The sequence below is a fragment of the Harpia harpyja genome, chromosome Z, assembly GCF_026419915.1.
Source record: "Harpia harpyja isolate bHarHar1 chromosome Z, bHarHar1 primary haplotype, whole genome shotgun sequence".
NCBI lineage: Eukaryota > Metazoa > Chordata > Aves > Accipitriformes > Accipitridae > Harpia > Harpia harpyja.
The window spans coordinates 85,612,877-85,627,400 of record NC_068969.1 but is presented as its reverse complement, the minus strand read 5'-3'; the positions used below and the strand labels follow the sequence as shown (position 1 = coordinate 85,627,400).

Genomic DNA, 14,524 nt, shown 5'->3' with positions numbered 1-14,524 from the left:
AGAAACCCTCTGAATCATTGACATGAATAAAAGAAGAAATAGCCTGGAGAACTTGTAGAGCATGAATAGAGGAACACCCCCAGTGCCAGAGAAAGTGCCTTTGTAGCTATCCAGATAGCTAAAAGATAAAGATTGCCCTTTTGCGTGCATGTTCTCACTGGCAAATTTTGCCATAAGGGTAAGGATACTACTGGCAGAGCTGTCTGCTCTTGGTGATGCACACACCAAGCACAGACGACAGTGTTGTGGCTTTCCTGACTGAAGCCCCTGTCTCACAGGGCACCCATTCCAGCTGCCATGGGAAAGCTTAGAGGTAGGAGGCAGGGGACGCTAGGCAGAATGCTAATGCTTCCAGGCATGGCTTTACATTCTTTGAGGGGTCTTGTGTGTGGCCAAGCACAATAGAAAGGGCAGTTTCCCTACAGGTTTTTCCTCCTTTTCTTTTAAAAGTTTAGTTTCAGGGACAAGAGGAGAAAGTGAAGACATAAAAACCTTACCATTTACCATTACTCAATAGCTAAGAGCAAAAAGAGATCCTGGGTGGTTTTTTTCAGCTTAGTTTTTCTCAATTACATGCTTGTAGTAAACTTTCACTTGCAAGTGAAGGAGAGAAGAAAGTAGAGCATGGTGTCAGAAACAACATGTCCACCCATTGTAACATCTATGCTTTCTTCTACTTTGTTCAGGCATTCCAGCAATTCTCACAGTATGTAGCTGCACTGCTTTCAAATCTGTAGGGCTCCTGGGAGATAACTACCTCATTAATTAATCACACAACTGAAACAGTAATTTCATTTTGGAGTTGCATGTAACACTGTGATCATTAAAAGAGACTGGAGACTGAATTCTGAGCTGTGACATAAAAAATGTATTTGTGGTCAGGAAAAAGACTGTTCGTTTAAGTCTTGTGAGCAGTAGGGCCTGATTTATACTCCTCCCAGGGCAGAGTTTGCCAAATGAAGGCAAAAGATACTGGGCGGTGTCAGGAAGTAGTAGATTTTATCATGCCTGTTTTAGTCTGGGTACTGCCTGGTAAGTAGCAGGATTTCTTCTGTCTTGTGGCAGAAATCATAATCCCTTGCTCAGGCATGTCCATGCAGAGTGCAGTAATTTCAGTATCACTCTGCCTAGGCAGGATCATTTAGCCTGAGTGTTGCATCCTTTTTTACGTTCTTCAGTGCCTCAAACCCAGTTATGACCATGCCACTTGAGCCCAGCAATATAAGACATGGCTACAACTTGATCTAGATCTGTATTTTCATATAGTAGATCAGCACTAATACAAGTATTAACATTTTCAACCTCACAAAATTCATGAGCTTTGAAAGTTATTAGCTGCATTTGACAACTAAGAAAACAGAGGCACAGCAAGATCAAACAACTTGTTCAAGGTCACCCAGAAACTGTGGGAATGAAAACCAGATTCCTTCATATAGACCTCAACCACAAGGCTTTCCTCCATCTTTTGTGGCTGAGTTTTAAGATTTTTAGGATATTGTCTGAGACCTTGTGCAACTGATTAATCTGTCTGACTATGTCTGTCATGCAGATGTGTCCAGTGCCACATGTTAGTCCGAAGTTTGAACCAGTCACATGGCAGCAGAAAGATTTTGCTTCCGATCCCTGCAAGGCTCTGATGGCTTCTTTCCCCCACCCTGCTGCAGTGTTCTAGGTCCTCCCGAGATCATGTACCTCAGTGTAGCAAATCACAGGACTAGTGACTGCTGCTTTGTACTGAATGGCTTCTAGTGGTATGGATTCCCTTAACACTCATCTTTCCCAGCTGCACACAGGGAAGATAAATGTAAGTATAGTACATCTTTAGTTATCTTTAGCTACATTCTCCCTCTTAGACAAAACTGCTTCCTGTGCCCTGTCTCTTTTGCTCTCCTGCATTTTGTACAACATGCCCAGTCAGAATTTAGTGTCCACGAAGAAACAAGAAAAAAGTGGGAATGTTACCCTCCCTCAGCCAGGTCCTATGTCCTCTGTGCACTGCATGATTACTCCAAGTCTGTCACAAAACTTCTGAGGGGAAATACGCTTTTTCAGTTATGCTTGTAATAAGATACGCTTGCCTATTAAGATGTCTTCACAAGGAAGCATGTGCCCCATTTTGGCAAAAATGCTTTGCAGTGCTGGAGCCACGAATGTTTATAAATGCTCAGATGCTGAGGACCCTAAAATTCTTATCCAGTGTTCCTTAAAAGTTACTTGCACTATAAAAACGGCTATATTGGTTCAGGCCGAAAGGGGATGTTTAAGAATAGACTAAGCATAAAGTGATACCTCCCAGTTTCTGACTACTAGCAGCTTGGAGACTTCCTGAGCCAGGGACCATTTTTAAGCATTTGGTAATCCTCAATAGTTTTGTACAGCACAGATTTATCTAATATTTCCATGTAAAGTTTTAGTATCCATAGTATTATGTGGCAGGGAGCTCCAAAGTTTCACAGTGTACAGGTAGTGTTCAAACATCCAGTACCATATATAATACTGGTTCCCTAATACACTCCTCAGAGACCAGAGTAACGCCCAGTTTCATGCTGAATACCATTTTTGAGATTACATACATCCTGTTTACACAGGGAGAAGACCTATTGCCACTGGAATTATTAAGAAATTATTGTCATGGTTCTGAATTAGAGTATTGCTTACAACAACATCAAGAGTTAGTATTAAGTTTATACATTCCCACTCTTTAGTCAAAGCTGCTACTGCACATGGGTTTTTAGAGGCAAAGCACAAAGAGAAAAAACATATTTGCAGTATTCCTGGAACTTAGGCAATGATTAAATAGTATCAAGGTTGAAAGGATCTCATAGTCAATACCTTCAACTTGATTTCTTTTGTTTTTAAATGTCATTTTGGTATTTGCCAAATGGAAGGTGGAATCTTTCTTTGAGAGGCTGCCATTTCAGGAACAGAAAGTCCACTAGGTTCAGACTTCTAGAAAAGTGAAGTAGCTTCCATTTATTTCCATTTATGTGGATACCTAGAAGATTGAAACTGGCAGATTTCCTGCCCTTTTAAGGTTGGGAATCTTTTCTTTTTTTCTATGTCTTATTCTGTCACATTAGTGATGCTACTCAAAGGAGCAACTTAGCAAATATAATTATACTTTATCCATACACACAATTATGACAAGAGGCTGATGGGTACAAACAGCTGCCTTGATGTCTTTGAAGTTCATGACTTTATTGCAACATTCAGAGAATGATAGAAAGTATGGTAACCTGTCAGGCATTTAATTTTCTAATTGTTTACTATAATGTATTGGTTTGAGAAGTGGGTGGGATAAGGTTCTTGAAGTTACTAGAATGGGTAGGATCCTGGGCCTATGTTTCAAAATCTTAGTGTCTGCTTCATGTCTTTTCCTGTCGTCTTCTCTCCTATCTTCACATCTGCAGGCTTCTTTTTTCTGCCCTTCTTACCTGAATATTTTTCCTTTCTCCATTTTTTTACTTTCTTCGTTTTACTTTCTACTCTGCCTTCTGTTTCCTGGGGCATCTGTTTCCAGGTAATATTTTCAATCAAATCACTGAAATGCATATTGTATTTTCACTTGCTAATTACTTGTGTAAGCCATTCTTAAAATCTTTTAATTAATTTCTTTAACACTGGGCCTTCCACTAATTTGCAGATCTGTTAAAAATCCTCACCACCATCACTACCACCCCAGCAAAAAAACCCTGAGAGAAGATCTGAGAATTAGAAAAGATGCAGGCCAAAGACAGCAGTCCACCAGATGGTGGCTATGGATGGGTTGTGGTAGTGTCAGCCTTCATGGTGATGGGCCTCACTGCTGCCGTCCTCAAGACTTTTGGTCTGTTCTTTGTTGAAATCCAGCAGCACTTTGATGAACTTGCAAGCACCACTTCCTGGATCACATCAGTAACTATTGCCATCTTTCATTTAGGAGGTAGGTAGAAGTGTTCCTCTAACATTTTATTTTAATGTCTTAACTACTGAAGAAATTTTGAAGAGCTTCCTTAAAAAAAAAAAAAAGGAAAGAAAACATGTAAGGACAATGCTTCCTTCTGTCTCTACAGAAAATTGGCACTTGCTTCCCCTCATAAAGATGTATCCATGCCTCAGACATGGAATGGGTTAAGGAGAACTCTGTATATACACAGGAATCTGATTGCCTTAAAGAACGTCAGGTACCTAGACTCATGATTCAATTTTCCTACAGGATTTGGATCAAACTCAATGCAGATAATCCTAAGAACTACAGAGCTTGTTGCATCACGCTCTTAAACCAGTTTGTGCAGGTTCACTGATCTCACAGTGACTGTCACTTTTTCAAACTACTTCAAGATATAAGGACAGTGACCCTGCCTAGAAGATAAGCCATCTGCTACCAAAATGGTGACTCTTGGTCCTGCTCCCCCCCCCCCCCCTTCTTCTTTTTGTCTTCGCCAAGATTCCCCCTTCCTTCCATGTATTGCCAGTTCTGCCTCTCTTTTCACCCCTTAGAGTGGTTCCAAGTCATTGATCTAACAGAAAGCTGAGTTAAAAATAAAAAAATTCAATAATTCAATTCACTCATAGAGAATATAAAGAAGAGAAGACCATGCAAGCAGACAGTAAGGGAACAGAGAGTTAACTATCCCAATCAAAGTCAATGAGCTATGGGATCAAGTCAAATACAACATCTCACCAAACAAAGGAGGGAAAAATATCAAACATACTGCATTTGACTCTTAACTTAGTTGTTTACAGAGTCCTTTGTGCCCTTGTAAACTGGATGATCCTTCACCATTATGGTGAGGTTTCCAAACATGTGCATGCACTAACTGTACAGAATTTGTGAAGTTCTTTCTACATATTCTTATATAGATATATAGTTACAATAGCTAAGTATCCTTACATAATAAATGCTATCATAATTTTGTTTGTGAACATGCTTCATAGTGTAGACACTATATAATTATATGCATCCTACTGAGCCCACACCTATCATTATTATTGCTTGTAAGAGCAGTACTTCCAAAGATCATGAGCAACTGATCTTTCTTTGAAAAATATATTCAGAAGAATGAAACAGTAGTTCAAAGTCAAAGTAAAAAGATAAAGCAAGTCATGGGTTGAAAAGATTTTACCAGTTCCATGAACTGCTATCCTTGATGCTTGATTTGCAATATTAGAGCTTGTTTCATTCTGACAGAAATAATTAACTGAAAAATCAACGAAAACCTGCTTTTCCACCTACTTCACAGAATACAGAAATGAACAAATGGGAATCTATCAATTTGGTTTACAAATTAGACTTATCACTGACCTATTGTGATACTATTTTGTCATTCAGGCACATGAACTTAATAAGAAAAAAAAACCAGCATAGGAGGATAAAAGAACTCGAAGTCCTGGTTTAAGGTTTTTGTTTGTTTGTTTGTTTTTAATATATATTTACATTATATAGGAATGTATCAAGGATAGAGCATATTAAATAATAATATCAAGTATAAACCAGCAAAACTGTATTTGCCTAGCCAGGGGCGAGGCTGGCCTACTTCAAAGAAGACAGCTATAATTTTCAGCAGAAATTGTTTTTCATCCTTGGAAATCCTATGAAAAGAATCCTTTTTTAGTGAATACAGCTTGATGGCCAAATGTTCCAAAACTCTTCTGTACAGCAGTTCATAATGTCTCAGGTCACTAGGTAATTTTTCTTATCTTCTCCTGCCTTTGCTTCATTTATAGGGACAAGAAGACTTTCTGCTGAAGATCATCTGAGCCTCCAGTTCTTTGAGCATCTTTCCTGGCCTGGCTTAGTCTTTCTTAATGTGTTCCTCTGGGAAACTTTCAGTGTCATTTGGCTCAGTATGAAGGATGATCAGTGAATTATTAATTTTTCCTGTTTGGATCCTTTCAACAGCAGCTCTGTGTCTCGTGTGGAAGGAGAACATGTGCTTCTACTTTGGGGGTTTGCACCTGCAACAGGCTGTTCAATTTACCACAGCAAGGATTCTCCCCATCACACACATAGACCTTATCTTGGTACTGATGTACATCTCCTATCATCTTTCTCTTTGCACTGTGATTATCATACTTTTTCATTGCTTGTAAGTTTTCTGTGTATTGCCCTTTATCCTTTCAGACTCTGGATCCTAGCAATCTTCTCCATTTCCAGTTCTGTGAGTAGCTTCTTTCTTCCTCCTGCTACCCCATTTTCAATTTCTGCTTATTTCTTCTCCTCATTCCCTGTTAAAAAAATTGCTTTTTGGTAGTATTTCTGCTCCAACTGCAGATCTTTCTCTTGTCTTTAAGCACTTCCATGGATCTCTTGTTATCCTGAGTCTATTTTTCTCTTCTTTTGTTCATCATATATTTATGATTCTCCAGCTGTATATGCTTTATCCTGTCTCATCCCTTCCACTACATGTTACAGACCATGACTGAATTCCAGTGTCAATTTTACATGCTTATCAAATAATTTTATTTTTGCTGTAAATGCTGATGAGACATTTGGAGTTCGTATAACTTCTGCCAGCTACCTGCTGTCAGACAATGTACATCCTGCAGATTTTGCTGCCAGGTTTATTTCACTTGTCCTAGCTACCAAATTCTCTTCATTTCTTATCTTACTTAACACAGGTGAACGTACAAGTTGCCCCTACAAACTACTATTAAACCTCCCTTGCTGACTGCCCTCTCTTCACTGTCTCCCCAGTTAGTTCAATTTATAAACATTGTCCTCGTCAACCGAATTTAATTTTATCCCCGAGCTTCAATTTCCAGAATATTAGTAAATTGTAGAGAGCACTACAAAACCCCACCGAGAACCGGTGATGTCAGGTGTTACTTGGGATCCCTCTAGTGGCCACGGTTAATTAAAAAAAAATCCTCTGCTTGTGGTTTAAAACTATCCCCACAGAACAGAGTGTCTTTCTGTGGTAGGTATGGCCTTGATCTTTACGCTGTGATGCTGATGGAAAAACAGCCAGGCAGTATAACTGATCCTTAATTAAGCAAAAATATCCCTAACATTTCAGGTGCTTCCATATAGCAACTAGAGACCAGTGCTTTGGGTTTTGGAATTGCTGCACAAAGTCAGATCTTTGCAACTTTGCAACTCAGGTACAACTTTGCCCTCATGTGTTGAAGAGTTCATGCAGTCTGCTGAGAGAAACTGTACCACTGAAATAAAAATTTAAGAAATGAACTGCAAATTTCCTGGAGAAATATAACTTCAAAATAAACCTTGATTTTTGGTCCTCTATAAAATATTTGCAATACCATGAATAGATGACTTTGCAAAGCTCTGGAAGATGAAGATTAGTTTTCTCCAGAGAGTTTTCATGCCAGCCATATCAATAACACACTCTCAGTAATACAATTTTTACAGATTAACCTAGAGGTTCTATGGCTGGGGTTTCACTTACTGCTAAAACACTACATGAATTTCTGTTATGTTGCTAGTTGTATCCTTGCATGAAACTCAGTAGAACTGTTCCATGAGAAAGGCACTGAAAAGCTCTTTCCCTTTAAAAAAGTCCAAATATTTTGAATATAATTTAAAAACTGTGCCCGGGGGCCAGTCATTTCACTATCAGCAAGGATCCAATTTTAAAATCTCCATTGACGCCCCCTGTCCAGCAGAATTCAGGCCATTTGAGACAAGCATTATAAGGGTATTTCTCCTCCAAATGCTTTATTTGATTGTTTGGTCCAGTCAACCAGCTTAATATTCCTAACGTATTTATCTTTCTCCTTTTTTGCTGCTGATCCAGCCCCTGTTGCCAGCTCACTATGTGTACGATACACCCATCGGGCAGTTGTGATCACTGGAGGACTCCTGGCTTTTTCAGGAATGGCACTGGGATTTCTTGGACTCAACATGGTCTGGATGTATGCAACGACTGGCTTCCTACAGGGTATGACTTTATGGCTTCATGGATTTCTTTCACGAACAACTCAGCGCCCTTATTTGAGGGTGCTAATGGTAGGGGTTTTAAAATCTGATTTCTATTTTGATTTTATGACCAACTAGAACCAGCAACCCTCTGTAAAGGTCATTTCCCTCATGTCCCACTCCAGAAGTAAGAATTTGTGCTAGAAACCTGCAATGACAAAGAAGGTGAATAATTAGATGCTAGTAATTTTCACCTGCAAATTATATGCAACCAGAAAATGAAAACTGTTTTATTTTTCACTCGGAGCCAAGAGCTCTGTGAAGGTTTAAAGAACCTAAAGGGTGCTGAAGTACAAGGACATAGAGATCCCAAATTTTGTACTTCCTATCAAATAATCTTGTGTTTTGAACACAGGCCCAGGCTTGCAGTTGATTTCAATCGTTTCCTTTACTCCAGGTGAAAGCAGGCCAGAAAGTTGTCTCCAACAGCTAGCAGATTTTCCTGGAACAGGAAGCGAAGCTGGCAGGGAATAAAATAAACCATTCCCAGTTCCATGCTGGATGCCTGAGAAAATGTCTGGAATTTGAGCCCTTTGGCAGTCCATGGCTGCCAAATAGTTTCAAGGGAGCCATTAAAATCACTGTAAGTTAGAGCAGGTTTGAAGCCTGCTCAAAGCAGCTGGGCAAGAAAATGAAGAGCAAATAGAGGTAATGCACCAGCTTCCTTCATGTCCTCCCTCACTTTCTACCCTGAGCACAGCTCAGCTAAACCTGGCAGTGTGATCTAGTACCAGCCTTAATTAGGACAGTATGGACACTCTGAGATCTGTCTAGTTTCAACCACATGGCCGTATGATTTTTCACCCAGTGGCAAACTTGTCAAACTAACTTTTTTTTTTTTTCCCCAGCAACAATATAATAGTGTATACTTCATACTCCTGCTTTTTTGCTTGAATGTAGAACTTACTCTTACAGAACATATGCCACAAATATACTCTTACACATAGTACAGCTAAGCTCATGCTTCTGCTAGGAACAAAAGTGTTTTTCTTTTATCAGTTTTTAACTTTGCAAATGTAGGAGCACTGACTGCTTTAATTTCCACCTTCACAAAATACCTCAACAGTGTCTGACTGGTGCTATTTATATTGGTGTTTTTCAGGACTTGGGATTTCATTTTCATGGACACCAGCCATTAGCATTGTTAGCCATTATTTCTCCAAGAAAAGAGCTTTGGCCAATGCTATTGCCAGTGCTGGAGAATGTGCCTTTGCATTCACATTTGGGCCGTTTTTCCAGTGGCTGATTAGTCAATATGGATGGAAAGGTGCCCTCTTGATCATAGGTGGCATCCAACTCAATATCTGTGTCTGTGGAGTACTGATGCGACCCCTGGCAAGCAGCTGCCTCCTTGAGGCTAGCCATTCTGCAACTGAGACACCAGCTGGCAATGGTGCGTCTGGGATGGACAAAGAAGATAAGTCTCCCATCACACACAAAACCTTCAACTGGATGCTTGTGAGGCGACCGGAGTTTGTACTTTATGCCATTTTTGGCATATTAGCTGCTATGAGTTTTTTTGTTCCTCCGTTGTTTTTAGTTCCACTTAGCTACAGCCTGGGAATAGATGAATCGTGGACTGCATCCCTCCTATCCATTTTGGCTATGGGGGACTTTGCAGGCAGACTGCTGTGTGGCTGGTATGCCAATCTCCACGTTACCAAAACTGTTCATTTGCTGACAATGACAATTACACTGATCAGTACTTCCCTGATGCTGTTGCCACTGGCTAACAATTACCTGTCCTTGGCAATATTCACTGGCTTCTATGGATTCTTCTTTGGTACAACAGTCGCCGTTCACATTACAGTGCTAGCAGATGTTGTAGGCATGCCAGATTTTGACAGTGCTCTAGGGCTTTTCATGCTCATTCGAAGCACTGGAGGTTTTGTGGGGCCTCCTCTTGCTGGTAAGTTAAGATGGTACTCTGCCAAATACCATTTACAAGAAGAAAGGGGAATGGCAACCCAAACTGAAAAAATCTGGATCCAGACCTAAATTTCCCCCTTTTTTAGCTCAGAAGTATCTGGACCAAGAAGTCTATAAAAACAGAGAGTCAGTTTAATTCCTCTTCAAAATACCTTGCTCCCTCTCTTCTCTGTGGTTTTAGAGATACCTGTTTGACATGAAAGCAGGGCAGAATGGCAGGGTTTGCATGGTGGTGTTCTTGCTTCCTGAATCCCACAGAATCCCACTTGATGGACTCCCACTGTCTTGCTATGAAAGTGTACCTTTGGGACAAGCAATCCATATTTTCAGAGAAGAAACTGAAATTTCAGACTAGTGATGTTGCATAAATGCTGGTATTGTTGGGAGGGTTTCTACAGAAGGTCAAATTGAATAGCTTGAAACATTAGGCTATGTGAACCTCAGGCAACTATTCACAGAGATGCCTGCTGTTTTCAGACAGCATTCAAGCTAACCAATATAATAAATGGGGGAGGCAGCACATAAAAACAGTGGGAAGAGAGTAGACAATGAGACAGCACATGGATTTATGGGGTGGCAATGAGACAAAGTCATCATGGAAAAATGCAAGATAAACAAAGTGCAAGCTGTAGGCACTTTACAAAATGATGTGGCAGAAAAATGACATGGCAGAAAATTGACTAATGTGACTTGTAAAATGTGGATCTGAGTCCTCATCCAAAGACCACTGCTTATGCACTACAGTGACTTTTGTGGTAATGACACCACTAATAGGCTGCAAATGGGTCAGACTGAATACTGGCATATTTTAATTCACTTTTGAGAATATAGGAAGGAGGATTTATAATGAAATTGAGACAAAACAGTATCAAAAGTATGTTGGGAAGATCTGAATAAAATACAAAGATAGCAAGATGTTTATATTGTGGCTGGTCACTAGTACTGATTGCCTGGGGTTCAGTGTGACCCCTTTGTGTATATATAGTAAGCTAAAAAGAAGGTATGGAGGAGGAGGGAACCCTAAGTGGTTCTCGAGCTCTTCTTCTCTCCTACTTTGAGAGTAAAATCTAAAAGATCTGGGTTCAGAGTTCCTTTGCCTGATGGGACTGGTGTTAGATTGGAACAAGGGCAAGGGAGTACACTAAATGTGGACAAACTTTCTGGTGGGAGACGAAGAAAAGCCTTCATCAGCCCACAAATGAACCTGCTATTGTACCCACAGCGCAGCCGATACTATCACATATACTGCTGCAGTACTACTACTATACTACTGCTTTTTCAGTACAGTATGCAATGACATTAGGTATTTTCGTTGGCTCAAAGCTACCTAAAACCCAGGGTCTTTTTGTTAACATCTGTGACTCTTTGTAAAGTGATGAACAGGGAAGCCCATAACACTGCAGGCAACCTCTCCAACTGTGTCTTCAGCAGAGGCCTCTCCTTGCCTTCTTTAAACTTTCTCGTGCTGCACAGTTATGGTCCAAATTACAGCAACTGATGACACCTACACCGCAGAACGTGGGGCTACTCAGATACAAAGCTGCATGATTTGGTTTTTTTCTGCCATTACCTTCATTGTCTGCCACGTTTTAGGTTGGAAAGTGCCTTAAACTGTGTAGCATTTTGTTTTACTAGCAATTCACATATGCAAAGTAAATAGATGTGAATTGTGTTTCAAATTTTAAAATGCTATAATTGGGTGGTGTTTCATGCACTCATGATATAGAAAGCTGCGAGACAGGTATGTAGCCAGCATACTCTCTTTGTGAGGATATGTTCACACTGCTGAGATGATTCACATTAGCCTGTTTTCTATCAATTACATTGCTGTCATTTGTTTCTCTCAAGGTCTGATCGTGGACATGGCTGGAGATTACCGAGCAGGCTTCTACATGGCAGGAGCCACTCTTGTCTTATCAGCTGGATTTTTAGTTACTTTAGATCAACTCCAACAGAGAAAAGAAAGAGGAAGCTGGGCTAATATTAAACCAGAAAAGTCAGCGTTACCCTACCCTTCCCTCCATCTCCTGAAACTTCAAAACAGAAGGTATCGTGAACATGACATAGTGGTGTGACTACATCAGACATCTTACACCATTTCAGGACATATGGAAGTGTTTTATTTTCTCCAAACTCAATATTAGTAGGATTTATGTAATGATGGAAGTTTGGGATAGGAATGTTTGAAACTGAGGAAGAAAGTAATTAGTTTACAAGCAAACCACACCACTAATCATTATCATATTATTTTGATGTTGAAGTTGCATTTTGACTATACGAGTCTTCAACAGAGTTCCACAGGGCCGTAATAAGCAACCTAGGGAAACTATGGTCTAAATGAAATTACCATGAAGCGTGTATGCAGCAGATAGAAATCCTCCCCCCAAATACAGACTGCAGCCGTCACTATCAAATAGGAAGAGGCATCAGCTCACAGATGTTTAGCTTGGGGAAGTAGTGTTCAGTGTTTTCAGTAAACAAGTTGGATGTGAAAGCAAGAGTACATGAATATAGTTGTGAGCTAAAGGGTTTGCAGGTATTCTACAGAGCAGGGCTGGAATCTGATAAATTAAAAATAAACCTGGTAAATGGTGACAGTTACATGAATAATAGAATTCAGTAGAGAAAAATACAGTCCTAAATAGAAAAAATAAAAAGCAAAATACACACACATAAAATGGAGAGGGATTGATGAATAACAGAGGAAGACCTAAAGCTACAGTGGACTTCAAACCGAGTAAGAATCCCAAATGCAACCCTATACTAAAAATAGCAAATATCTTTCTGTGCTATGTTAAGCTAGAGGAGATATTGATGCTTGCAAGGCTTTAACTGGAAGAGGAACATAAGTTGCAAGGAATTAAGTGGAACAAGAATGAGAAATGTTAAGAAAATGCAGCCTAAGGAAAAAGTGTAAGAAGGTTTGTCTGGTTTAGAAGACAAAAGGTTGTACAGGGCATGAGAACAGCCTTCAAATCCATAATAGGTTGAGATAAAGAAGACACAACTAATTTCTTCCCTTGTTAAGGCAATTAGTAGTTGATATAATTTGCAGCAAGGCAGAGTTATGTAATGGGGTAACACTTCACTGTAGGCTGTTAAGCATAGAAACAGACTATAGGGAGAATATGAATACATAAATGTATCGGAGAATAAATAAGACATGAGAGAGAATTTGAATATATTCAGTTGTGCTTCAGAACATTGGGATGGACTAGGTGACTTTCTGAAGTCCTCTTTAGACCCATGTTTCAACTCTCCTGAGGCTCTTTGAGCAAATACTCATTTATGAGAATAAAGAGTCTGTATCCAAATCTTTTTTTTTTTTTTTGTCATTTTATTTTATCAGGGGGAAGAGGGAATGTAAAAGAAGGGAGAAATGGCTGGATCACATTTAAAAAGAAACAGTAAAAGGAAAAAACATAGCATTTAAAAGCTTTCAGACTATTACAAATATCATAGCTGCCCTAGTTATGAACTTCAGAAATTTTTACCGTGGAAACACTTGATCTGCAAAGCCACGTTTAACATAAATCACTCATCTAAAATAATTATTTCTTGTCTCATAAGAATAACAATTATTTCAAAAATTTAATTTAACTTACAGGAAATTAGGTGAACCCCTAATAAATCAACTATCTGTGAGGGCTTGATTGCAGAACACACATTGGAAGAGTCACAACTGGGTGGGCAAAGTCTTGTAGCAAGGCCCTGAAATTTCTGACAAAACATTTTTCAATCATACCTATTGAAAAACTTAGATTTTTCAAGGAAGTATTATTTTTCAGTCTTCTGCAGTGTTCTAATATTTAAAGTAACTTGTCATTTTATAAAATTAAATGAAGGGGAATTGCTGGATTTGGGGGAGGAATGGAGAGATGTTTAAGAGATGCTGTTTCCACCTCTGACTTTCTGTTAAAATTCTGGATTTTATTTGCAAGCCCTGTCACCCATTTCTGTATTTTGATATGACTGACATCTGACACAGGTAGTAAAGAAGGCTTGTGGCATCCTGGGCTGTATGAACAGGGGCACAGACAGTAGATCAAAGGAGGTGATTATTTCCCTCTGCTCTGCAGTTGTGCATCCATTTTGGGGCACCAAGTACAGGAAAAGAGTTGATAAACATGACTGAGTTCAGCAGAGGGCCACCAAGATGCTGCTGGACTGGGGCTGGTTCAGGCAGGAGGTGGGGCAGGTTTGGGAGCACCCAAAAGCATCCCTGGCACCGCAGGGAGGGATGGAGGAGATGCAGCCAGGCTTTTCACAGAGGTGCATGGCGGGAGGGCGAGAGGCAGCGGCACAAGCTGAAACACGAGAGGCTCAGGCTGGAGCCCCAAGGACAACCCAGCGGTGGAGCCAGGGCTGTCTCCAACCTTGGGGGCTTCATGCCCTGATTGTGTGAAGCCCTGAGCAGCCTGGTCTGAGTCCAGAACTTGCTCTGCTCTGGGCAGGGGCTGGTGCTGGAGACCTCCTCAGGTCCCCACCAGTCTGAACAGGATCCTGTGACCATGTGAAGGGAGAAATGAAAAGTCATTCTTTTATTTTTTTTGGTAAATGCATGGAATAGTGTTAGTCATCTGGACTCACTGTCAGCTGATGACTACGCATCTGTTTAATAGCACAGAAAAAGTACTGAGTGTTTGTATCCATTTTAGGACTGCTGTTACTTCAGCT

General features: G+C 40.1%; 1 protein-coding gene across 1 annotated transcript; it reads left to right on the top strand.

Annotated features, from left to right (window-relative positions):
* The first annotated feature begins 1,662 nt into the window (after window positions 1-1,662).
* Window positions 1,663-13,219, top strand: LOC128137811 (monocarboxylate transporter 13-like). The gene is made up of 5 exons (XM_052779009.1): window positions 1,663-1,804; window positions 3,644-3,922; window positions 7,737-7,880; window positions 9,021-9,827; window positions 11,696-13,219. Exons 2-5 carry the CDS (start codon window positions 3,721-3,723, stop codon window positions 11,920-11,922), a joined length of 1,380 nt encoding a protein of 459 aa, XP_052634969.1. The 5' UTR covers window positions 1,663-1,804; window positions 3,644-3,720; the 3' UTR covers window positions 11,923-13,219.
* The last annotated feature ends 1,305 nt before the right edge of the window (window positions 13,220-14,524 follow it).